Source organism: Oncorhynchus mykiss, chromosome 21 (genome assembly GCF_013265735.2).
Source record: "Oncorhynchus mykiss isolate Arlee chromosome 21, USDA_OmykA_1.1, whole genome shotgun sequence".
NCBI classification, from domain to species: domain Eukaryota; kingdom Metazoa; phylum Chordata; class Actinopteri; order Salmoniformes; family Salmonidae; genus Oncorhynchus; species Oncorhynchus mykiss.
In genome coordinates, this window is record NC_048585.1 from 23,163,612 (window position 1) to 23,190,880 (window position 27,269).

Genomic DNA, 27,269 nt, shown 5'->3' on the forward strand with positions numbered 1-27,269 from the left:
CAGGAGTTAGAATCTCTATTGGTTGACTGCATTATGACATGTTACACCTCTGATGTTCTATAGCAGCATGTTCAGCATGTCAGCCAGGGCAGAAAGGTATTCCAGCTCTGTGTGTGGAGGGTAGGGAGGTAATAAGAAGGCAGCTGGGTGCTTTTCTACTTCTTTGTGTTTCCCCCCCCCCCACTACGGGGCATTAACCGAGAACACGTGGGTGTCGTGTTTTGAAACTAGGCGAGATGTGTGTGTGTGTGTGTGTGTGTGTGTGTGTGTGTGTGTGTGTGTGTGTGTGTGTGTGTGTGTGTGTGTGTGTGTGTGTGTGTGTGTGTGTGTGTGTGTGTGTGTGTGTGTGTGTGTGTGTGTGTCAGAGTGTGTGATGGAAAGAGGGCTTGAGGGGATGGACAGGGGGTGGGTATGTACTCCTCTAGAGAACAGCAATGAGAGAGGAAGAGACAGTCAGAGAGAGAGAGAGAGAGAGGAGATAGAAAGAAAGAGAGGAGCAAGAGCGAGCAGAGAGAGAGAGCGAGAGAGGGGGGGGGAGAGAGCAAAGAGAGAAAGAGAGAGAGACAGAGAGAGCGAGCGCAGAGAAAGAGAGGGGCACAGTTTGCTCCTGCAGCGCTGCAAGGACAGACTCCACTGACAGAGGAGGGGACACACACACAGCCCAGCCTGAAGAGAGACATGTCTACATAACAGGACCATCAGCACACTAATCATTTCTGGACACTGACAGCAACACAGAACACAAATAGATGCCAAGGACTAGCACCTCAAAACAACCTCACCCTCACAGAGAGGGAGGTCACAGTTTGAAGGTGGAACAGTTTGAAGACGAACACGGTAAAGGTGAGGGAAGACATTTGTTCTGGAAGAGACCAACTAAAACAGGAGTAATCAACAGTATCATCTCCTCTCTGCGATCTAGCTCTTGGAAGTGAAAAGGAGAGACTTTACAGTACAGGGCACTGGGCTGTGCTGCTCTGCCTTCAACACTCATACCCTTCTGTGCTGCTACTGCTGTTCCTGCTGTTCCAAACCAGGCTACATCAGACAGAGGTACGCTGAACTGAGCAGCTCTGCTCTACACTCTAGCTAGCTGTACTGCACTGACTAACGGATTGACTGACTGACCATGAGTGAGTCGAAGAAGGGTGATCTGGCTATCCGGGATAAAGCCATCCTGGGCCAGCAGAGGCGTCTGAAGCAGGCCACCCAGTTCACACACAAAGACTCAGCCGACCTGCTGCCCCTGGATGGGCTCAAGAGACTGGGCACCTCCAAAGATCTGGTGAGTGGCTGTCAATGTCCCATTGGACTATTCTTATTCTGTTATTGGCGGTACTGTCACTTACATGACTTATTCATTAAGTCACTGTAGCAAAATGTTTTGCAAGGAAAAACGTCTGTTTTCTGTTGTAGAATGCTTTACTACAGTGTGCCCTGCTCTTATTGAACAAGTTCAGATAGTCCCTCCCTGTTACAGTCTTTACCTAATGAATACCACCCTGGTCAGTGGCTGTCTGAAAGTCCCATTAGATCACACTCTACTGCTTGTATTGTGTCACTTTGACTCTTAGTGGTGGTGGCTAAATGGTGGCTAATGGTGGCTAAATGGTGGTTAATGGTGGCTAAATGCATTTTGGATGAGACTTGGCAGATAGAAGATGTTGAAATAAGCTTATTTGGATAGTTAGTTGAAGAGGCTGTCTGTCCTCTGTTTGCCACCAGCTGCTTATCATGGATCTACCGTTCACTGTTATCGCTGCAACATCAACTGCCATTTCCATTATCTGACGAGGTGTCAAGAGAAGATGGTAGGCCATGTAAGAGACTCAGTACAGTAGATGAGAGGACTGCCTGTCAAACCCTGTCAGAGAACATGGAGCCTCAGAGACACAGTGTGGTCGTCACACGTCTACTTCCATCAGTACACTAGCTATGAGGCCAGAAGGACAGAACAAACAGAGCGAGGCAAGTTAGATTAAGATGTAGGCGCACACCCACGCAGCCACCCACACAGCCACCCACGCAACCACATTCTTATAATCAATGCATGACACAGTGACAGAACACACTGTAAGACAGAGCGACAGTCCCTGTTAGGAAGTGTCCGCCCGTCCCCCAACATCCTCCCACTTCCTGCTCAATCAGTCCTCTCTCTCCCAGTCCTCCTCTATGGACACAAGGGCTTCCTGTGATAATGGCTTCGTTGCCCCACTGTCAACTCCTGACACAGTCTTGATTAGATGGCTGCCTCCCAAATTCCCAGAACGCACTCCAAAAATCTCCAGAATGACTGGAGCGGAGAGCATCAGAAGTGTGTGTGTGTGTGTGTGTTTAAACTGTGTGTGATTACACTGTGTATTTAAAGACAGCTTTCGCAGAAGGCAGCAGCATCTCCATGACGAACTTCCATCTCTCTCAACCCTCTCACGTTATATCTAAATCTATTTCCCTTTGCTCTCAGAGTTGAATTCTCTCACACGAGCATTGTGGGAGGATAACAAGCTGTTATTTAGAGCGAAATTAAATATTTGTTGGAGCCTGTCTGGTGCTCTGGATTCTATTCACACTCTGAGAAAATATTAAATCCCTATGCAGTGAGAGAACCTGAAGGTAACCATCTTCTGTATCCTAAATGGACCCCTATGCCCTATACACATAAGGCTCTGGTTCAAAGTAGTGCACTATATACAGTAGGAAATCAGGTGCCATTTGGGATTCACCCATGGTGTCTGACTTGTAAACGAGTGTCTCCATTATTCTGAATACAAACCAGCAATAGTCAGGGGAATATTTGATTACCAGGGTGACAACAAGAGAGGATGATGCCACTGACACACTCAGGCTCTTCAGTGTGTATTTACAGTCACATGTATAACTTTATACCACTTTGTCACGATGTAATGCAGTCAGAGCTGAATCTTTTCTGCATCACCTCCAACATGTAGACCACATCTGCTGAACGGCAGCCTGTAATTCAACGACGCTACTGGGATAAATCCCTCTTATGCTAATACCAATTATCTGCTCATAGGAAAGAGAAAAGAACTCGCTCTGATTCATACCTCATTTGCTAGAAACCCCATTCGATGGAGGTAACAGGCCCCAGGGGTTACAGAATGATTTGCATGTCATCTCACGGCCCTGCTTCGCATTGTAATGGCCTCGGAGCCTGAACAGCAGAACGCCAGAGAGGCAGCCATTGTTACAGCTCCCCCGCCGTGCCTCGCTCGCCGTACTGACTGTCAAAAGCAATCACGCTCCAAGTGGAGACATGGCTAAAGTGAATTGTAGAAAAGCAGCAGGAGTTTCCCTAAGGTGCGTGGGGCTACTCTGAGATAAAACAGAAGCCAGCTGATGGGCACCAACAGAGTAGTGATGTCACCTCACAGCTGAATAGACAGGCAGTATGTGTGTTTATTTTTTATTTATTTAACTTTGCATTGTCAGTTAAGAACAAATTCTTATTTTTAATGACGGCCTAGGAACAGTGGGTTAACTGCCTTGTGCAGGGGAAGAACGACAGATTTGTACCTTGTCAGCTCGAGGATTCGACCTAGCAACCTTTCGGTTACTGATCCCACGCTCTAACCACTAGGCTACCTGCTGCCCACATATGTGTGTCTGTCTGTCATTCTGAAATAGTGTTCATATCTCAAGAACGCTTTATTATCAGTCTCATGGGTTCCTTCCCTTATTAAGGAAGGATGAAGACATTTGTCCTCATTATCATTCTCAAGTCATTAAAATAGAACTAATCCTGGTGTAAAAGCACACATTGAACCGCGCAGGGCTTCTTTAGATGTAGCCTGGTTTGCCCATCCACTTCAACTGAGCCAGTACATCATTTAACAGTAAAGGGCCAGTTATATAAGAGTGAATGTTTGGTCTCTCTCTCCCTCCCTCTCTCTCTCCCTCCCTCTCTCCCTCCCTCCCTCCCATCCTCATCCTAGATCAGAGCCAGGGAGCAGTGATCATGAAAAGGGCAAAGACAACCCACCATTCAATCGCAAGAGCGAGGGAAGGGAAAAGCAGAGTGGAGGAGGGTGGGGACAAGAGGGGAAGTGGTAGACTGTGGCCCCTTTTAGCACAAGTGTTATTTATATCAGAAAGCCATGAGTTCTAGAAAAACAGTGAGGGCGAGGAAGAGAGGAAGCAGCATCCCTCTCGCCACTCCTCAGTTGTATCCCTACATCTGCTCTGCCTCCCACTCTTTTTAACTTTGTGTGTGTGAATAAGCTGTGTGTGAGTGTATCTGTGTATCCTCTTTCCTGACAGACCCAGTGAGGCTTGTCTAAATGGGAGGCTCCAGGTGTCTCTGTCAGGTCGGAGCTGGGCTGCAGCGTCCGCATGCTCCAGTGTGGAGCAGAATGTAGAGCACCTTCCCTTCTCATCACCTCACTGCAGCATGAAGCTCAGAGGAGTGCATTACAGCACCAGGCAAATAAACCCAGCAGGGCATATCCTTCTCCACATCAAGTGGAAGTGTCTGGGCTTGGATTTAATTGGTGGTAATTATCTCATTAAATTGTTTATAACATCCAAGGACGACAACATTAGACCGAGTTCTCTCCCAGGCGGCGACATGGCACCTTCACTCACTCAATGGGATCCCTTGACATTTCCCTAAGACGTTTGAGAAAAGTGCCCTAACTCTGACTGTGGAGGGCCATGGCGAATTGATTCAGGAGACATCTCAGGAAGGTTCTAGTGATTACCATTAGAACCCAGCACTGAGCCAATTAGCTTGGCTGACGAGAGCAGAGGTGAGGACCCTTCTCTCTATCCCTCCACCCTCTCCACACTCTCTCTATCCGTTTCTCTCTCTCTTCTCTGCACTCTCTCACCCTCCCCGCTCTCTCTCATCCACTCTCGCTGCCAGTTGTCAGAAGCTTTGATGGGCGGCAGCGTTGGTTCACCCAGAGCTGGTCCGCGCTCCGCAGACAGACAGCCGGCTAAAAATACCTGGGTGAAACAGACCGGCACAGAGACCGAGGGAATGGCAGAGGGAGAGAGTAGAAAGAGAGAGAGACAGAGAGGGGAGGGAGAGAAGATGTGTCGCTGGCTACACCCAGATGGTTTGTATGACAGGAAGCCAGCGGCTGGGGACCTTGATCCGAGTGGGAAAGCAGGCATTAGCAGAGTCATGTGACTTCAGCCATGACAGAGAGAGGAGCCTGTTGCAGTCAGATAATTAGCCCACATGGCAATTAGGCTCTAATCTCTCAGAGAGAATGAGAGAAGAAAAGAGGAAAGAGGACATGCCATGACAAAAGGGAGGGAGAGAGAGAGAGAGAGAGAGAGAGAGAGAGAGAGAGAGAGAGAAAGAGTGAGCATCATAGTGACCGGTTTGAACTGGAACACTGTGGACATGTTCCGAGGGAGGTCACTGCAGGACACTCAGCAGCAGAATCAGCAGTCTGCAATATGTATTAAGAACACAGAGGAACAGTGTGTGTGTGTGTGTGTGTTTGAGGAGGGCTTGAAAAGATGCTAGATGGAATGCTAGAATATGACAGACAGGATACAGACAGGAAAGGACAAGGTCATTGATGATTGATATTCTATAAACATCCCAGTTTGTTTTTCCTCTTTACCTATTGTGCCATGTCTAGTGGTTTGACTGGACCGGTTGTCTGACTGGGTCAGTTTGCTTCTGTATCTAGTAAATTCAAATATAACATTTTTAAAAAAAATAAACAATGGCCATCTAGCCTACATTTGGCATTCATCAAGTGTCATACAGTGTTATCAACAAGTCATAGAAATATTATATGTCATGCCAATAAAGTTTTCATTTCAATCTCTGCTCCATACTTTCAGTACCAGAAAGGCTATGGGAAGTTATACTCTCTTTAATTACAGCCAATTGAAGAGAGAATTGATTTCTAGAGACCAACTAGGGGAGGAACAGGAAGGGACAGGAACCTTCACATCCTTTGTACATGTTTAACCAACCATCACAAATCACTATTTAAGACTCATCCAGTCATCATCTCTGTTGGCTGAAATGAATGATGGCCAATCATGATATCAGCCAATATAATCTCATCTGCATGAACGCTGATGGATGCAGACAAAGATTAGCCTAAGTCATAGCAGGGACGCCAATTCCAATTGAACCATTTAGCCAATAAAGACTACCACCCATCAGCATGCATTTACAGCCATAAAGGTTATCCCATGGGGGGATTCAATAGGGATAACTCCATATCTAGTGTGACAAATTAAATAAAAGCCTTGTATGAGCTATATGGCAAAACGAGACAGTTTTACATGTACCCATGCTTTTGCCATTTGACGGTTGGCACAAAAGTGATGAACATGTCTACTGTGATAGCTGAAATTGAATAGATAATCAACGTTCATTCGTGGCATTCGGTCAATATATTATTTTGTTGTTGTTGCAAAAGCCCTGATATCACACTGCTTACCTTAGCACGCCATCTTGTCTCTGAGAATGTCATGGCCAGACAGATGCAACATCAGACATTATTATAATCTTTGTCTCCAAACGGGTTATTTTGCAGCCATCCCTGTCCCTGAAACCAGACAAAAGACTAAGCGCATCTGCCAAAGTGGAGCGCTAGAACAGTGAAACGCATTTGAACTTTATAAAAAGGCCAGGGCACATACTGTATGGCAGTTCACAACCACTGCACACAGGCCGCTTGTTGTGGACAGAGGATCTGCATCTAAACAGTCTGACCTCGCTGTAGCTGCAGGGCAATCGGAACCTACAACAGCCAGCTGCCTCCTCACTCACATGGAGCAGGGGGAATTACATTGGGTACACTGCTGTCAGCTTCAATCTGCTCTGCTCTTTGCCAGTCAGAGAGGAGCACTGAGGAGGGGAAGTATGGGTAATGGAGTTTTTCGATAACTGATTAATAATAATGGGATTTAAAGGAGGGTTTTCCCCTTGGGAGGGGAGGCAGGCAACCAGGCAACCAGGCAACTCTCTCTCTCTCTCTCTCCCTCCCTCGACTAATTAATGCTTGTCAAATATGTTTATTTCTTCATTTTTTAAATCTCCTCCCAAGGACCAAACAAAAACTCCATAAATGTAAAAAAGTAACACACTGGGACGAAGTCAGAGAAATCAGCAGTACCACAGACTGTGTCTGTGTCTGAAATGACACCCTATTGGGGTACTATGGGGCTCTGGTCAAAATAGGGAACAGGGAGCCATTTGTGGACACAGCCTGTGACTCCTCCCTCCAGACGGTGACTCCTCCCTCCAGCCTGTCAAATCAAATCAAATCAAATTAATTTATATAGCCCTTCGTACATCAGCTGATATCTCAAAGTGCTGTACAGAAACCCAGCCTAAAACCCCAAACAGCAAGCAATGCAGGTGTAGAAGCACGGTGGCTAGGAAAAACTCCCTAGAAAGGCCAAAACCTAGGAAGAAACCTAGAGAGGAACCAGGCTATGTGGGGTGGCCAGTCCTCTTCTGGCTGTGCCGGGTGGAGATTATAACAGAACATGGCCAAGATGTTCAAATGTTCATAAATGACCAGCATGGTCGAATAATAATAAGGCAGAACAGTTGAAACTGGAGCAGCAACACGGTCAGGTGGACTGGGGACAGCAAGGAGTCATCATGTCAGGTAGTCCTGGGGCATGGTCCTAGGGTTCAGGTCAGTTGAAACTGGAGCAGCAGCACGGCCAGGTGGACTGGGGACAGCAAGGAGTCATCATGTCAGGTAGTCCTGGGGCATGGTCCTAGGGCTCAGGTCCTCCGAGAGAGAGAAAGAAAGAAGGAGAGAATTAGAGAACGCACACTTAGATTCACACAGGACAGCGAATAGGACAGGAGAAGTACTCCAGATATAACAAACTGACCCTAGCCCCCCGACACATAAACTACTGCAGCATAAATACTGGAGGCTGAGACAGGAGGGGTCAGGAGACACTGTGGCCCCATCCGAGGACACCCCCGGACAGGGCCAAACAGGAAGGATATAACCCCACCAGCCTGTGACTCCTCCCTCCAGACTGTGACTCCTCCCTCCAGACTGTGACTCCTCCCTCCAGATAAACCTTTAGTAGTTCGCCCAGGGAAGCCCCTCCATCAGCCAGCCACACATTTACCTGGGTTCATTATCTATCTCCCTGTGTGTGTTTCGGTACACATGCTGTTCATTACAGCAGGAAGGAGCGGGGGGATACGTGTTGAAGTACCCTTAATCATTGTCCGATTTAGATAATAAATGATCTGATGCTGCAAGCTTTGAGAAATGTAAATGAGAAAACTTTGCTGAAATTACACCTTTTCTGTGTTGCCTTCAACAACGCTGGTGCAAGATAGAAGGCTGAATGGTGGGGGTCAAACGAGAATGACACACTGCTGGTTTTCCAATGACATCTCTGATAAAAGGCTGCGGACATCGAGATAAAACCCTTCTCTATGGGTGTTGATAGCTGGGAAGGTGAGTGTGAGGTCAAAGGAAACACGGGAGCTTGATTTGAACGGTTGTCAGATATGACAGAGTCAGAAAACACTGTTCCCTTCGCTCCAGGACCAGAAGGGGGTGAGTATGATTCAGGCCCGGTCCAAGTGACCCTGTTGATTGATGTGGAGTGGTGTGGAGCGGACGTCGAGCTGCTCATTGTGAAAAGACTATTCTGCGGCGGGCTCCTGTGGAGAAGCCTTCTTCACAGCTTGTGTCAGAGCTGACTAACACAGCTCAGCCTAGCAACTACATGATCAGCTAGAACTGAGGCTGGGTTGGGAGGACAATTCTACAGACTGGTAGATTCTAAAGTTCCCCGATGAATTGTGTAATGCCCAAACTAGTTGCTTTGGAAAAATACAGAAGGATTTTTACAAGTTCCATGTCCTCTGAGAGTGATTGAATACCTCTCACATCTTACCCAGTCGGTTCCTGTATCCACAAACCTTGCCTGGACTATGAGGTAGCAACAGCAACAATATACTTTTGCCTTCGCACTGGCAGACAACAGTGAAGGAGGGGAGAGATGGAGGCAAAATGGTAGGAAATGTGGGGGGGATAAAGGGATATAGCCAGGATCTACTGGGATCTCTCTATCCCTCTTATTCTCTCTTTCTCTCTCTCATTCATTCTCTCCCTCTCTCTACCCTCCTATAATTCTCCCCTCTTATCTTCATTCATATTGTAAACAGGCAGAACAAGCTGCAGCTTCCAGCCTCGTGTAGAGAATGGTAAATTAGCCCTGCACGTTGCACAATACAAAACAAGGATGAAATGATGATGAAAACAATACAATCAGCTGAGAAAAGAACGGGACAAAATACCAGCGTGGCATTTATCCTCCTCCTTCCTCTCCGTCTTGCTCCATCTGTTCCTCAGGCTATTGGGTATGATTGCACAATCGCAGTATTTGGACAGTCAACCCTCTGGGGATTTGTGCTCTTCGTATCTGGGTGCAATACAATACTATGATTACAGGAGTGGGCCATGTAATACTTAATTTATGTGCAGAGAAAGGATACAAGGTACCAAGGTTTTCTATTAACACGAACATACGGAGGAACTGTAAAATAACAGGATTTGTTATAGAACTATAAAATAACTCTATCAGAGGTGGCATTGTATCACAACATAGTAATGAGGCTGTTTGTGCTGTGATGTCCTGCAGCTGCTCTCAGTAATAGTATCTTTTAGAGGAGGCACTAGACTACAGACTCAAGGCTGTATACACAACGGACACCTGCTCGTCTACTGAAGGTGCTGAGGAGGTCAAGGGTCATGTCTGTGTAAACTCTCACCAGACACTTCCGGTGTGCCACAGAGTCTTTAGAGAAACTGCAGTCTCCCACAGTACCAGCAGCAGAACCCACCTACAGATGTAGGATCTTAATTTGAGCCTACTCCCCTAATGCAATTTAGCTGACTTTACAGTAGCCATCACTTAAGAGATTTTGAAAGGAACCGTGAATAATGATGAGAAAGTTATAGATGCACAAATATCATACACCCCCCCCCAAAAAATGCTGTTATTGTAATTGTTAGCATGTCTTGGGGTATGATATTTGTGAGTCAAACTTTCTCACTCATAATTATTCATGATTCAGTCAGGACTATCCATAATCATGGTATCATCCACGTTAATGTAGAAAGTGTTTAGAAACATATTCTATTCTTATTTACAATAAAAGTGACTCCAAAATGAAACAATACATTATTTACCATTCATTTATTTTGGGCACAAAATAATCTGAAACACATCCAAAACAACCAGTAAATCCATCCAACGAGTTTGTAGAGTCACAAGCTTGATGTAATCATCGCGTGCCGGGAATATGGAACAAAATAATAACCTTTTGACTACTTTAATACACATAAGTGAATTTATCCCAATAATTTTGGTCCCCTAAAATGGGGGGACTATGTACAAAAAGGGCTGTCATTTCCAAAACGATTCACCCGATATGGATGAAAATATCCTCAAATTAAAGCTGACAGTCTGTATTTTAACCTCATAGTCATTGTATCATTTCAAACCCAAAGTGCTGGAGTACAGAGTCAAAACAACAACAAAAAAGCCACCATCCCAATACTTTTGGAGTTCACTATATACAGTATACCCACTAAATGTCTTAGAAAAGTCAGAGCAAACAAGCTTCTTGTTTTTGTTAACCTATTCAGTTGACCTTGTTCATGTGGTTATCACACATACGCAGGCTTGCTTCTATGTGCGTGTGAGTGTGTGAGAGAGTTGAATATGAGAGGGAGCGAGAGAGTGCATATCTGCCTGTTTACAGTGTCAATAAGCCCTATAACAGAGAAAGCTCTTAGCAAAACTGGCCCCTCCAGAGAGTACTTCCTCCCTGATCAATAGAACGCCTACCCACAGAGGTATACAGAGGCCTGATACGATCTATTGTGTGAGCCAGTGTGAGAACACTGGCTCAGAGCCCTGATACGATCACTTTGATGGGCTGACAGGGAGAGCTGGAGCACAGGGTGAAATGAGCCCAGGAGGAGACTGACAGACAGCTCGGCTCTGATATGCTCTGATGTTGTGGTCATTACCTGAAACCTTCAACACCTCAACTGAACTCACAATGAGGCCCCAAAGGTGAGATTTGAGACCAGCAACTGTGTGATACAAGCAGAACAACTGTTTTGTAGGCTACATACTGTACAGACATGCACAGTGCAGATAACACAGATTGGAGGCGCGCCTACCCACACATAAGAGCGCACACACGCTACTTACAGCTAACGATGTGCCTCTGGCATAGAGAGAATGGATGTTTCCGTCCCGTCAGTAGCAGCACCGTTTTTCAGCAGCAAGTATATCTGAAATCACTGACATCCTCCTTCTGGTGAATTGATGCTGTTGGTTTTGCTGGTGTTAGCTGACCTTTTGTTCACTTCAAACTACATGGCCTCTTAGAAAAACTATTTCCATCTTTCTCTAGAGTGACTCCCTACTGCAAAACAACTGGACTACCATAAGGCTCAACATTTTATTGTTTTGCCCACCAGTTTTTCTGAAATGGTTTAAAATCGATTTTTGTTAGTCATCCAGGCAATTATCGAATCATAAAAGAACAGTTGCCTTAATGTCTCTATGGAATGGGGTTGGTCTGAGTAAATGGACATGAAAACTGTACAGAACACTAACATAGAAATGTATCATATTTACAGAACTCTCTGTCCTGAAGAATATGGAATCATTGTAACATTCTAACATTGAACAGAGACTGCACGAGACTGGTTCCCTCTTCTCTTCATTTATTTATTTACCATTTTAGGTCAACTATGAAATACATATTAAACTAAGGGGCGGGATCTCAGACACAGATTAAGCCTAGTCCAAGACTAAAAAGCACTTTCAATGGAGATTCTATAGTGACATCATTTTGAGTCACCCTTCCCCCACCCCAATGGACATTTATCATTGCCACAGTTGTAATATGTATATATTATTATTTTATTATCGATTTGTATTCATTTTTTTTCTCTTTGTCCAGCATTGTTGGAGCTCGGAGCGCAATAATTTCACTGTACCCTGTAATTACATCTGCCAGTCTATACATGTGACTATAAACTCTCTAATCTAATCTAGTTCAGGACTAGGCTTAACTAAGCCCTAAATGCATAGCTTCTTTCTGACTCCCCTGAAAATGGTGTCTGACATCCCTCTACCTGCCCTGTCTCCTGGTTACAGCAGCCCCACAGCATCGTGCAGCGCCGCCTCATGGCGGGAAACATCACACAGCTGCGTGGCGAGGCCCGCGTGGGGAGACCCTCGCCCCTAGTCGACAGCAAGGAGGGGGGCGCCGGCGACGCAGAGGAGAAGAGCGAGAGCACGGCTGACGACTCCACGGAGGAGAGCGAGAGGAGCCTAGAGACGAGGTCGGACGAGGAGGAGGACAGCAGCGAGGCCGGGGGGAAGACAAGCAGCACAGCGGGCAGCGATAAAACAGAGGAGAGGAGGAAGGAGAGGCCTCTCACTACCCTGCTGGTCCAGTGCAAGGTACACTTCAACACCCACCCTTCCTTCATTTCGGCGTCATGGGTTTTTTATTAACCTAAATTAAATCTCAAATACTATTCAGTTCCACTCCATATGAAGATAAAAGAGGAGTGAAAGGGGGAGATACAGGGATAGGAGGAGAGAGAAGCACTCAGAGAGACCACAGTGACTCATCATTTATCCAGATGATTTATTCCCTCATTGTATTCCACTGAGCCCGGTCTCGTCAATTCTAAATGGCTTTGATTCTAGGGTTTGTAGAGTCCCCATATCGACCCTCTGCACCCCTCAGACACTCTCGTCACACTGTGTCTGTGGCTAAATGAAGAGCTAATGTAACATACTGTAACAGTGACTCCTCCACATGCAGGATCAGCAACAGACTCATAATGAAGTCAACACACAGCTGAAGACCCCATCATACTAACATCATAAGATAATCATACGAACAACATTGGTAGAATCAATCTATATGCAAGATGGGAAGACAAACCAGCAATGCAAATGCATTGAGTTCACTGGCAACATCATTCATTTCAGTGAATGAATAGCAGTCATTAAGATGTTATTAGTGAACATGAGCAAACGTACCATCCCAAGTAATTTCTGACTCAGTATGTTCAGGCCTAATTATTTCTGCAGACAACCCACTGACAACCCACCTACTGCAACGTAATAATTGGACTAACTTTAAAACACCATACTGCACCCACCCACAAGTATTGATTGTCTGGAACACAGGCTCAGACTGATGAAACAACACCTACATACACGAGACTAACCAGGCATCAACTCCACAGAGAGGTACGAAAATATACCCCCAAATAAAGGAGTTTGACCATGGGGAGTGGGTGGGCGGGCGGCAGAGACTACTGTGTTCTTTCCCTCCTCCAGATCACCTCACCTGAGTCACTCTATAGAACAATGATGACTGCCACACAAAAAACACCCACTCAGTTGCATCATTTCTGGCTGTCATCTCAAGGTAGTGTTGTGTAGCATTTTAACTGACTGGCTTTCTGAATCATACCTGCCTGAAGCAGGTTCCAACAAATCAATGTGGTTTGGGATAGATAGAGCTCTTTGTTGATGAACTCATACATGTACAGTGCCTTCAGAAAGTATTCATTCTTGACTTATTCCACATTTTGTTGTTAAAGCCAGAATTCAAAATGGATTAACTACAATAAAAAAAGAAATTGCACCCATCTAAACACAATACCCCATAATGACAAAGTGACATTTTTTGGGGAAATGTTTGCAAATGTATTTAAAATCAAATACAGAAACATCTAATTTTCATAAGTATTCACACCAGAGTTAATACTTTGCAAATGCAGCTTTGGCGGCGATTACAGCTTTGAGTCGTCTTAGGTACAGTTGAAGTCGGAAGTTTACACACACCTTAGCCAAATACATTTAAACTCAGTTTTTCACAATTTCTGACATTTAATCCGAGTAGAAATTCCCCGTCTTAGGTCAGTTAGGATCACCACTTTATTTTAAGAATGTGAAATGTCAGAATAATAGTAAAAACAATTATTTATTCCATCTTTTATTTCTTTCATCACATTCCCAGTGGGTCAGAAGTTTACATACACTCAACTAGTATTTGGTAGCATTGCCTTTAAATTGTTTAACTTGGGTCAAACGTTTCGGGTAGCCTTCCACAAGCTTCCAGAGCTTTTTCAGTTCTGCCCACAAATTTTCTATAGGATTGAGATCAGGGCTTTGTGATGGCCACTCAAATACCTTGACGTTGTTTTCCTTAAGCCAATTTGCCACAACTTTGGAAGTGTGCTTCGGGTCATTGTCCAAGCTTTAACTTCCTGACTGATGTCTTGAGATGTTGCTTCAATATATCTACATAATTTTCCTGCCTCATGATGCCATCTATTTTGTGAGGTGCACCAGTCCCTTCTGCAGCAAAGCACCCCCACAACATGATGCTGCCACCCCCGTGCTTCATGGTTGGGATGGTGTTCTTCAGCTTGCAAGCCGCCCCCTTCTTCCTACAAACATAACGATGGTCATTATGGCCAAACATTTCTATTTTTGTTTCATCAGACCAGAGGACATTTCTCCAAAAAGTACGATCTTTGTCCCCATGTGCAGTTGCAAACCGTAGTCTGGCTTTTTTATGGCGGTTTTGGTGCAGTGGCTTCTTCCTTGCTGAGCGGCCTTTCAGGTTATGTCGACATAGGACTCGTTTTACGAGTTTTATTTTCCAAGCTGTTTAAATGCACAGTCAATTTAGTGAACGTAAACTTCTGACCCACTGGAAATGTGATACAGTGAAGTATACTTGAAATAATATGTCTGTAAACAATTGTTGGAAAATGTACTTGTGTCATGCACAAAGTAGATGTCCTAACCGACTTGCCAAAACTATAGTTTTTTAACAAGACATTTTTGGAGTGGTTAAAAAACGAGTTTTAATGACTCAAACCTAAGTGTATGTAAACTTCCAACTTCAACTGTATGTCTGTATCAGCTTTGCACATCTGGATTTGGGTATTTGGGTATGCAGATTTTCCCAAGGTCTGTTAAGTTAAATGGGGAGCAGCAGTGAACAGCAATCTTCAGGTCTTTTCACAGACTTTCAATGGGTTTCAAGTATGGGCTTTGGCTGGGCCACTCAAGGACTTTCCCATTCTTGTTCTGAAGCCATTCCAGCATTGCTTTGGATCCATGCTTGGGGTCATTGTCCTGTTGGAATGTAAATCTTAACCCCAGTCTAAGGTCATTTGCACTCCGAACCAAGTTCTCATCAAGGATTTGCCTGCTGTCATGTGCCTTTTTCTTAGGAGTGGCTTCCGCTTAGCCACTCTCCCATAAAGCCTAGATTGGTAAAGTGCTGTAGAGACTGTTATCCTTCTGGCAGGTTTTCCCTTCTCAGCCAAGGGAACTATGTAATTCTGTCAGAGTGGTCATTGGGTTCTTGGCCACCTCCTTCTTGCCCGAGTCTGGGTAGTTCCATATTTTTTTCAGTTTCCCAATGCTGGAGACCCCTTTGCTCTTGGAAACTTCAAACACTTTATACCTTCCCCAGATATATGCCTCATCATATTTATATCACAGAGATCTACAGACATTTCCTTGAACTGCATGTTATAGTTTATGCTCCAACATGCACTGTCAACTGTGAGACCTTACTGTATATAGACAGGTGTGTTTCTTTCTATATCATCTCCAAACAATTGAATTGGCCACAGGTGGACTTCATCAAGGATGATACAAGGAAATTGGATGCACCTGAGCTCAATTTGGAGTGTCATAGCAAAGGGGTGTAAACACATACCAGTCAAACATTTGGACACACCTTCTCATTCAAGGCTTTTTCTGTATTTTTACTATTTTCTACATTGTAGAATAATAGTGAAGACATCCAAACTATGAAATAACACATATGGAATCATGAAGTAAACAAAAAAACTATTAAATAATTCAAAATATATTTTGTATTTTAGATTCTTCAAAGCAGCCACCCATTGCCTTGATAGCTTTGCAGTTTTCCTAATTTGTGCCCTTGAAAACCAAACGCAGAATCAAACTGAAAACACATTTGAAACCTTTAGACATGCCTCCTCGTCCTTCATTTCAAAATGTTAAGTATCAAAAGAAAATGTCAACGAAGTTGAATTTCATAGTGGTTTTTATTAACACCATCTTTTGCCAAGTGCAAGATGAATTATGATATGCTGAGATAAGTTCATAAAGTGCCATATGAAAAGAGAGTTATAACAAGGGACAATAAAAACATTCATAAATCATTATCCGTAGGCATTAGATAAACAAGTATGAAGAGAGCTGTACAAGGCAAGATATAAAAAAAAAACAAGAATTATGCAAATATAAAATCAGGTAAATGTGCATTTGAAGGTGAACTGTGACAGACAAAAACACCAATCAAGAGTTATGCTTAGATAATAAGGTAGAGCTGACAGAGCTTTACAAGACACAAAATATATGAACCATTTAAAAAAAGAGAGAAGTATAAGACCCCTAGATACCACATAGATGAACATATTTGGAGCACAGGGTTGGTCTGCCTGACTGGAACTCATCTACTATCCTTGGCAGCATGTGTGTGAAATAGAATGCCTTTAGTTTAGGGATAAGATCAGCACAGAACTTCACATCAAAAGGCACGTCAATAACAACCTGCTCGGATGGAGCCCAGACAAGCAGTTTGCATCTGTACGAGTATTCAAAGATAAATACGCAACTCAGAGGACTAAAGGTCAAGAGGGAATTCATTATCAATGGAAATAGTTGTTTTTCTCTAATGGGGAACTGAAGATTAATGGGTCAGGGACACGGGAGGAATTTCAGTCTGGGACTCATAGCTACATGTGTCAAGTTCTCATTGGTCCGAATTGTCTAAACATTGAGCCTGAAACAGGATATTTGTTATTTGGCCATTGGCCCAGTTTTATTGCAAGACATTCTAATAGGTCAACCATGGGCTAGGGTTGGGTTATAAACTCCATCCAGTCTCTTTGTTCAGAGGAGAAACATTGAGGACAGGGAAGAATAAACATCTACCATCAACTATGATTTGTTCTCTTTAAATAAATATATTTTTCTCCCCCTGATTTGCTTTGGGGTCTGTGTTATTGAAGAATAACATCAACTGCTAGCACATCTCTCCGGTCCTGTGCAGAACATGTCCATTTGCACCTTCATGTAGTACCCACGGGCTCCATTAGGTTGCAGCTGAGGACCCCATGCACCAGCTTCACATTGGTGAGTTTGCCAGAGAACATTTCAGTCAGAGACTCACACTTCTTAATCAGAAGGGGACATTTGATTTCTAATAGTTCTTGAGAGTTTAAACACTCGATCTGGGCTTGCAGAAAGAAAACATGGCTCCTTGACACTCACTATTGTGCCTCCACTCTCCAGACTAAACCCTCAGCTCTCCATCCATGTGTAGGCCACCTGCTCGTTCTCCTTGCTATATGTGGTTGCGGAACCTGGGGAAAGAGATTCTCCCGCACAAAGAAGTCGGGAGATTTGTTGAGGTGCGCACAGGAACCTTCTTTGCTGAGCTAGCAGTGATCCAAAGCTAACGCGCGTCATACATTACATGGGAGGCACTCTGTGCTTTAGTGACCTCCTCCAAGCTGGCACATTTACACTCCTCCAGCTTAACATAAATGTGACAAGCATTACTGACACTGCATGTTGATGCCATGTTACCCATAAGGCTGTTGTAGCTGTGTGGCTGCTCCTGGAACCTGATGACAGTTTGGTTAAGCTTTGATGCATTTTTGTAGAAAGCTCCACACTGGAACATTGGCTCCTTTCAAACGTTTAAGTGCGTTGTGGAAGTGGCATGCAGGAGTTGGAGGTAGAGGTGGAGAAGCGGCTGTGGTGCTGTCAGAGAACTCGTCACTTGGTTTGTGACGTTTGAAACAGATCTCGCTCAACCTTTTTGGAGCTAAATTCCGCTGCGTCCCCGAGTTCCACTGGTATTGCTCATCTGTACAGGACACCCCTGTCAATCCTCCATACACAGCATTCTGCACCTTCAACAAAACACCACTGTTAGAATAGTCAATTACAATACAGAACACTAGTTTACATGGTGTTCACAGCTGACTAGTTTACACAGTCTCCATTTAACTAGGAGATTTAGGTTATGCTGGCAATTTTCTATTTGATTGTAAAACTCACCTTGATTCTGTACCTACCTCATTGCCATTTGAGATTAGACTGATATACTTACACAATGAGCCATTACTGTAATAGTTAACGTTATCAGTTCTGGTCAGTGATATGGTTTCATCCCAATTAATTAGCTAGCTAAGTAACTAGCTAACGTCAAACATATCATTCATAGAAAGGGTTATGATAAACAAAAAGCCAACACAAGAACACCCTGCAGTCTCCACCTTACCGACAGATGATACAAGAATCCAGGCAGAACGATGGTGTGTTTTGCTCTGACTGGGCTGGACATCTGCTTTGAGGAACAGCAGGTTGTCATCCTCAAGACAGTGAATAAGCACCCGCCCAACTCTGCCGCTGTGGAGGTATTGATATCTGTGCTTGTGTAGCTCCTCACCTCTGACTCATCCACACCGAGAGACGAGACTAAATATTTGAAGATGTCTTCATAGGTGATATGTGGCCATTTTTTCATATCGCCCTCCTACCCTTGAATAATCCGTGGATGTGGCACAGACTTGCCATTAGACTTTGAAAGGTTTTTCTTGGTAAGATCCCACGACATTTTGAGCTAGCTAGCTAACGATCACAAAACGGCAAGAACGCCACAACGAAAGTCCTCCACAAAACAGAACGTTCGGACATTGTTTTGTTTCCGGGTTCTTAAATAAAGTGGCCCGACGGGGTGTGGTATAAAGGCCCGACGGGGTGTGGTATATGGCCAAAATAACACGGCTAAGGGCTGTTCTTACTCACGACGCAACGTGGAGTGCCTGGACAAATCCCTTAGCCGTGGTATATTGGCCATATATCACAAACCCCAGAGGGTTCATTAATTGCTTATGGTTCATTGAACAAGCATGGGAAACCGTGTTTTAAACCTTTTACATTGAAGATCTGTGAAGTTATTTGGATTTTTACGAATGATCTTTGAAAGACAGGGTCCTGAAAAAGGGACGTTTCTTTTTGTGCTGAGTTTATATCCTCAATTTACGTCACAAATAGTACGGTTAGTCTGAGTATGCGAACACAGCTACTGTGTATGTGTTTGAAGTAAGTGGTTCGCCAGGGAACATTCCATGGGGCTCAGCTTATCTTTGTTTGATTCTGTTTTTAAAAGCGGTTACACGCTCCATATTTACCCATTAATTCCGGAGCCATTTTTAAACTTCACAGAAGGGAAGGAATTTTTCACCACTCAGGCAGAGACAAAAACGTACGTTCGCAGACCTGCTGAGAAGCCTGGCCGTGAGAAGCCTGCAGGGATTAAGAGGGAAAGCTCAACTATCACCATATTGTGTGTTGGGGACTACATTTTTACACCCAGCCACAGCAATGGGATTTGATGTCCTAGCGGGCTTTAATCTAGGGGGTAAAAAACACCCTAAAGTCAAGTCGATGTATGTACTGTGATACACAGTGATAATATGGCAGGAAAAAGACAAGTGAAAACATGCTTTTCTCAGGATGTTTTATCCATCCATACATCTAGGATCCATTTATCCACCCATCCAACCCTTATTCATCCTTCCATCCATCTACCAATCGAACCGTTCATTCAAAACATGGTGGATGTTAGAGAAGGCTTGAGATGAGGTACACTGGCTCAGAAACCACAAGGTAGTACTGCTGACCTAGCAAGGACACAGAGGTTATGTCACTGGGTTGTGTTAACTCGTGTTCGGGGAAGCATATCATTATGTGTCCACTCGGTGTCTTTCCCTCTCCATCGAGAGGGGGCGGGTGTGACATCTTGTTCCGTTCTCACTCACGCAGATCCACCATATGCTGTGAAGTGTGAACATGTTTTAAATCCTCCCTCCAGAGTTGCATGTTTTCAGCAACATTGCCTGTTCTGCCTTCCACTCGCAGAAGTATGATATGCTAACTGACTTGCCTAGTTAAAAAAAAAGGTTACATTTAAATGCAATATTCTAATAAGAGCCTTGAGATTTACAACAGAAACTTCATTATAGAACATTTTACAGTTATGGGTTTAATTGCCTTGCTCAAGGACACATCGGCAGATTTGTCACCTAGTCGGCTCGGGGGAATCAAACCGTCGCTCTTTCGGTTACTGGCCCATTGCTCTTACCACTAGGCTACATGCCGCCAGGCCTCTGCAGTCATTAGAATCTGCCGCAATGTCTGCTTCCCCTTTACCGTGAATCACTGCATTGTGACATGAAGTGCCCTACGACAGAACCACTGGGAGATGTGGAGGAGGATAAAGGACCACCACCCTGGCTGTTAGCAGCTCTGCTGGGTGGGTGAACACACACACACGCACACACACGCTGGATGACAGGGAGTGTGACAAGTAGGATGCTTTAGGCACCCAAAAGAAGACAGCCCTGCTGAAACACAGGATCCTCACTTCAGAAGTATTGTTGTGTTGTTTACTGTTCTATGGTTCTGGCTCAGAAGACAACATCATGTTGCTCTTGTACAGAAGATGTTGCCCTTGAGCATAATGGTTTTGGACGAGCACTATTTTCGAAACAGGAACTGACCGGTTCGCTGATTAGTTGAAGAATATTCCACAGGCTCTGCTGATTGGGCTAATATTTCACTGTCTAGTAATGTATTCAGGATTATAAAAGCATGGACAGGCCTCAGATAAGATCTCTCAGATCTTTTTCAGAAAACAAACACAGTCATTGGCTCTAATGGTTGAACTAATAGTCAACACATCCACTGGAGTGAGACTAATGATTTCATAGGTGTTTTTTTCTAAAACAGTCATGGTTGGTTTGGTATTATCTCTAACCATGAGGCAGAATAGCCAAAGTCCTGCAACATCAGCACAGGCTTCATGATCTAATAGTCTCTGACTCAGACAGAGAGGATCAATACAAACGTGATTGCATATAAACAACTATGCCAAACCTAGAAAACACCTGGTCTTAAACACTATCTGTAATTGGTTGGGAAATGTGGCTTAATAATGGACTACTAGCACAAATTTGACCAAAACTCGAGTCGATAAGGCTTTAATTCAGACTTTATATCGTAGTTTGGCAGTTTTTTTCAACAGCAGAGCTGTTAGGACCCATATGATGAGAAGCCTTTTGTAATCAAACAGATCTATTTCCCTATAGCTGCAGGACAAATATACGTGTTCCTGTCTGATGTTCTCTCCTTTGTGAGAGTATAAGTGTGTTGACTATACACGTACACTGTCAGTTAACACTGTAGTTGTTCTGCTGTGTTTCCACAGTGCTGTGACACTGAGGTGAAGGCTTCCATCAACACCGGGAGTCAACACAACCGCATCTCCAGCTCCTGCTGCAGGAGGCTTGGGTGAGAGGCCTTATTCTCCCTCGCTATCTCTTTCTCCGTCGACCTCTACCACACCCACGAATACCCACCCATCACATAACACTCCTGGGTCCAGATTTGCCAACTAGCACCGAAATACAGAGCGCCAACAACCACATTTGAGTTCCACAGGCACTCACACAACCACAACCAACATCAGACTGCATCAGCATCAACAAACTGGCCTGTGAGAGACAGAACAGAGTAGCGTCCTAATAACCTCTACCATGGCTGTGTGTGTTGCCAGATTGGTTCCCACCCAGGAAGGTCCACCCTGTGAGCAGACAGAGGGCCAGGGCTCGGTGAGGGGCCTGCAGCTGCAGCTGGGCAGACAGAGTGTCCAGTGCTCTGCCCACGTCACCGGTAAGGAAGGAGACACCACATATTACGTCACATAAACATTTAAAGCAGCATTGCAGCCAGTTGTATTGACTGTCAATGACGGTCTTAAAAGGTGTTGGAGATGTGCTTGGCAGCCAATGTGTATGTGACAGCGTGTGGGTGTGTGTGTGTGTCTGAGAGAGAGAGAGTGAGTGTGCGTGAACTCAGTATGCAGCATGTGCTCCTGACCTTTCCTATTCAGCAGCCAGGGACAAATCACAAAGACAAGCAGAGAGAGACTAATACCTTAATGGTTGAACACACACACACAATGCAGATGGGAGAATGGAGATGTGCTGATGATTCCTGTTAGTTTTGAGCTCATTTATGCAGTGTTAATTAATCAGTCAGTGAGAGACACGGCAGGTTAGAAATTCACTGTTTCTTATTCTGCTCCCTCTCTCCTCTTTATCTCTCTCTTCCTCTCTTTGTCTCTCCTCTCCATCTCCCCACAGAGGATGAGGTGTTTGAGCTGTGCCTGGGTCTTCAGACTCTGCAGGAACTCAAAGTAAGTCCTCATTAGTGTCGCAAATGTGTAAATGCTGTGTTTGATCTGTCTTATTTACACACTTTATTTGAATATTTATGAAATGCAAATTGTTATATTTGGTAGCACTTTGTTTTTCCTTTCGCCTCCAACCCCATTCGATGTGTGGAACGGATGTGGGTGGGGCCAGGTCTACTTAAGGGTGCTAATTTAAAGAAATTCACAAAAGCTCTGACGAAGGCCGTGAGACCGATACGTAAGCTTATTTAAGATCAGTGATACTATCAAGAGCAGTGTGCGGGTTCCTTTTTCATTCATCTTGTTCAACTGCACCTGAAAAACGTTTGCTCAGATGTGCGAGATCCTTTAGTATTTTGAATCTGCCGTCCTCCCTAAATCTCCCCCAACTTGAACTTCACAGCTAATGAAAACTGCTGCTAAAAATAATCATAGGGGGGGAAAAAAGCAGACATTGAGCTGTAGCGATTAGACTAAGCAGAGACCTTAGGAACTGGCATCTTCAATGTATTACTATCAGAACACATCAAGTAATGGCAGGTTAGGACAGAGATGGAGACAGACAGGTTTGTGTTATGTTATCTGAGGGTTATGGCTGCACTGCTGGCGCTTCTTGGTGAGGACAGGGCTGCAGGTGAAAGCAGACAGATAAGACAGACTTCAGATCAGCACATCTCACTGAGGAGGTTTAAAATGCTGCCATTTCCCCAGGATATCCCAGGAAATGGCAACCCAATGTGACAGTCAACAAACAGAACAGAAGGGGAAATTACATGAACAGAATTCTGTCTCAGAGGGTCTGAGAGGGAAAGTAGAATTAGGCACGAGACTAATTGCGCCCATTTCTCACAGAGAATCTAATTAGACTTTAAGGGTACACTGCAAACCAGATCTATGATTATGCAAAAGCACCCCCGGAGGATCTGCGATACCGGAGACAATTTTCCTTCCAAGTGCACCCAGTCTCAGTATTCTGCTCCCTCGGCAAAACTCAAGATGGGAACTTTAACTCAATTTAATCATAGCTGAAAAGTTTTCAAAATACTCCTTAAATAGACCGGTGGCTTGGAAAAAAGGGTAAATCCTAATTTAATTATCACGTATGCCTGCAAGGAAAGATACCCATATATGGAGATGGAGGAAGCCTGGAGTTAAAGTTAAAGACAACTGTTAGAACAGAGACAAAATGTTCAATTTAGTCCCTGGGCCGTTCTGGTGACCTGGAAGTAAAACACAAAGCTCAGTGGAGTCTGTTAGGCCCAATGGAGAGCAGAGAGCTAGACTCAGGTGCATCTCACAGCCATTGTGTGAATTGTGATCACATATGCATGCGCACTGGGGCATATTTAATGTTGTGCCCCTCAAGAGAACCATTTGGATGGAAAAGTACATAACTGAAAAAAGTACAGTGTCTCCCTTTAATGTCACCATGTGCAGACCGATTGAACTGCTATTTGGAGCAGACGATGCGACCTTTCCGAGGATTTTGGTTTACATAACATTATTAACCCTCTGTTGTCTAAAATGGCACTTTGTTGGATGATGGCAGTTCCGCAAATGAATGGAGTTTCCATGGCACTGCACTCTGTGGTAGAGTTGATGTTAAACCATGTTTTGACCCTATAGTCAGTCACGGTCACCCATCTGATGTCTCCCTTATCCATCCTTTATCTCCAGTGCTGTGTGGACCTGAGCAGTAGAGTCCTAAAGCTCCAGGGCTCAGGGGAGGAGCTGCCTTTCATGGAGCCGCCATTGGTCAGCCAGTGCCATCAGCAAGACAGCAATGAGAACCTGTGACGCTGGCGTGTCACAACCTCCCAGCCGTCCCACGCCCTCCTCTGATTGGCTGGCGCTGAAAAAACATAATGCGGTCCGGGTCGGGACTGTCCAATCAGTGTCTCGCACTGCCAGGAACATGGTTGACCACCCCAATTCTCTTCAGTTTACACCATTGTGTTTGTTTCTGTGGAATTAAGACATTACCATGATGTTACCCCTGTATTGAATTAGACTAGTTTATGGAGCAGATGGAGCTCAAGGTTTGGGACGATTCTATGTAACAATCTTCATAATTATGTACTTAATCAAGGTGTTTTTTATCTGCCAGACAGTGCATCATTGTTCAATGCACTCATGGAAAAAAGGAATCCAAAAGGGTTCTTTGACTGTCCCCTTAGGAGAACTCTTTCTGGTTCCAGGTGGAACTATTTTGGGTTCCATGTAGAATCCTCTTTGTAAAGAGTTCTACATTGATCTCAAAAAAAAAAAAAAAAAATGGAACCAAAAGGGTTCTACCTGGAACCAAAAAGGGTTCTTCAAAAAGTGATCCTATGGGAACAGCCGAACAACCCCTTTAGGTTCTAGATAGCACCTTTTTCCCCCCTAAGAGTGTACTGAAACATACGGAGGAGTCAGACGATGATTATCATTTGAAATGAACATATTGTGATTTGGAGGTATAAAATCATTTACATTGATCATCAATTAAATGCCCAAACTGTTTAAAATCAAAAACAGTTCAGCCTAGAGGAAAAAATGATATCTCCCTCACATCCCTTTACAGAGAGATAGTCTTCTAGATGTCCTCTCAAACGTGCTCAAGAGAAAGTGAGAAAAAAAAAACAGGTCTTATGAAACCTTTGAAACTGCCTGTTAAAAAATCTAATTGAGAGTCAGGACAGACAGGGAATTCTGGAAGAGATGTGAGGAGACTACTGCTACTCCTGAACTAACTGCCTTCAGCCAAGTGAAGACTCTCTCTCTCTCTCATTTATTTTCCCAAATGAAGAGTGCTCCTAAGAATGTCACGATGACCCACATCAAAACTAGTTCTCAATAATTCCACTTAAAATGTTAAGAGTCCTGGAGCTAGTTGTGTGTGTCAGACGGACAGCACAGCAAAAAGATCCAAACATTCCATAGTTCCGCATGATTTTTTGTAGAAGTCTGCTTTTGTATACGTCTGGATGTTAGTGTTCCTGTGAGAGTGTGTCAGTGTGTGTGACTTGGAGATGTGCGAGTGTGTGTACGTACTGGTAGATGTGCACTTTGTGTGTGTGTGTGTGTATGTGTTGGATGCATGTCAATCGAGGGGCTTTTCTGTTTTGATATGGTTAGTGGCTAGTGTTTCACATGGGAAAGAAAAAGGGATGAGTTCTATTTACTTCTCCTCCTACTCCTCCCAGCTGCTCCTACTCCTCCTCCCAGCTCCTCCTACTTCTCCTACTCCTCCTCCCAGCTCCTCCTACTTCTCCTCCCATCTCCTACTACTCCTCCCAGCTCCTCCTCCTCCTACTTCGCCTCCCATCTCCTACTACTCCTCCCAGCTCCTCCTACTCCTCCCAGCTCCAGTCAGAGGGAGCTGCCAAAACGGAGCTGACCCCAGCTGCCTTCCTTCCCTCGTCTTCTTCAGGGGACATTAATCAAGGCCCTCATAGATGTTTGTTTAAGCATATTCTCTCTCTCTCTCCCTTAATTTTTTATGTTCAGGAAACAAATCTGCTTAGTACATTTTACCTCTTCTCATTTGGTACGTTATTCACTTTGACAAGCCTTGCTTGCTGATTTGGTATTTTACTAGGACCGGTGCAGCAGCACAGAATCATCATCAGGACCCTGCTTGTTGCCTGACTGACAGTTTCAAAACAAGTCACATTTTCTTAGTCACATGCCCCGAATACAACAGGTATGCCCCGAATACCTTACAGTGAAATGCTTACTTACGAGCCCCTAACCAACAATGCAGTTTCAAACAATACATATAAGAATAAGAGACAAAAGTAACAAGTAATTAAAGACGAGTAGTAAAAAATAACAATATATACAGGGGGGGTGCCGGTACAGAGTCAATGTGCAGGGGCACTGGTTAATTGAGGAAGTATGTACATGTAGGTAGAGATAATTAAAGTGACTATGCATAGATGACAACAGAGAATGGCAGTGGTGTGGAGAGGGGAGGGGGGCAATGTGAATAGTCTGGCTAGCCATTTGACTAGATGTTCAGGAGTCTTATGGCTTGGGGGTAGATGCTGTTAAGAAGCCTCTTGGACCTAGACTTGGCGCTACGGTAACGCTTGCTGTGTGGTTGCTGAGAGAACAGTCTATGACTAGGGTGGCTGGAGTCTTTGACAAATTTCAGGGCCTTCCTCTGACACTGCCTGGTATAGAGGTCCTGGATGGCAGGAGATTGGCCCCAGTGATGTACTGGGCCGTTCGCACTACCCTCTGTAGTGCCTTGCAGTCGGAGGCCGAGCAGTTGCCATACCAGGCAGTGATGCTCTCGATGGTGCAGCTGTAGAACCTTTTGAGGATCTGAGGACCCATGGCAAATCTTTTCAGTCTCCTGAGGGGGAATAGGTTTTTTCGTGCCCGCTTCACGACTGTCATGGTGTGCTTGGACCATGTTAGTTTGTTGGTGATGTGGACGCCAAGGAACTTGAAGCTCTCAACCTGCTCTATTGCAGCCCCGTCGATGAGAATGGGGGCGTGCTCGGTCCTCATTTTCCTGTAGTCCACAATCATCTCCTTTGTCTTAATCACGTTGAGGGAGAGGTTGTTGTCCTGGCACCACACGGCCAGGTCTCTGACCTCCTCCCTATAGACTGTCTCATTGTTGTCGGTGATCAGGTTGTGTCATCGTCAAATTTAAATGATGCTGTTGGAGTCGTGCCTGGCCGTGCAGTCATGAGTGAACAGGAAGTACAGGAGGGGCACCTGAGGGGAGGATTAGTGTTGCGGATGTGTTGTTACCTACTCTTACCACCTGGGGGGCGGCCCGTCAGGAAGTTCAGGATCCAGTTGCAGAGGGAGGTGTTTAGTCCCAGGGTCCTTAGCTTATTGATGAGCTTTGAGGGCACTATGGTGTTGAACGCTGAGCTGTGGTCAATGAATAGCATTCTCACATAGGTGT

General features: G+C 44.6%; 2 protein-coding genes across 2 annotated transcripts in view; one reads left to right on the forward strand and one right to left on the reverse strand.

The window, feature by feature from the left end:
* The first annotated feature begins 493 nt into the window (after window positions 1-493).
* LOC110500046 (nuclear receptor-interacting protein 2) lies at window positions 494-26,045 on the forward strand. Its single transcript, XM_021577163.2, has 6 exons — window positions 494-1,285; window positions 12,169-12,477; window positions 21,374-21,456; window positions 21,722-21,837; window positions 22,311-22,363; window positions 24,038-26,045. The coding sequence occupies exons 1-6, from the start codon at window positions 1,130-1,132 to the stop codon at window positions 24,155-24,157; spliced, it is 837 nt and encodes a 278-aa protein (XP_021432838.1). The 5' UTR covers window positions 494-1,129; the 3' UTR covers window positions 24,158-26,045.
* LOC110501032 (KICSTOR complex protein ITFG2-like) overlaps window positions 16,116-27,269 on the reverse strand; it is a 32,652-nt gene continuing 21,498 nt past the window's right edge. The window contains exon 5 of the mRNA XM_036957340.1: window positions 16,116-18,011. Within this exon, the coding sequence (XP_036813235.1) occupies window positions 17,962-18,011 (50 nt within the window). The 3' untranslated portion in view covers window positions 16,116-17,961. The remainder of the gene's footprint in view (window positions 18,012-27,269) is intronic.

Coding starts and splice junctions, on each gene's coding strand:
- LOC110500046 (XM_021577163.2), top strand. CDS start 1,130: ATGAGTGAGTCGAAGAAGGGTGATCTGGCTATCCGGGATAAAGCCATC. Junction 21,838..22,310: donor GTGCTCTGCCCACGTCACCG/GTAAGGAAGGAG, acceptor ATCTCCCCACAG/AGGATGAGGTGTTTGAGCTG. Junction 22,364..24,037: donor AGACTCTGCAGGAACTCAAA/GTAAGTCCTCAT, acceptor CTTTATCTCCAG/TGCTGTGTGGACCTGAGCAG.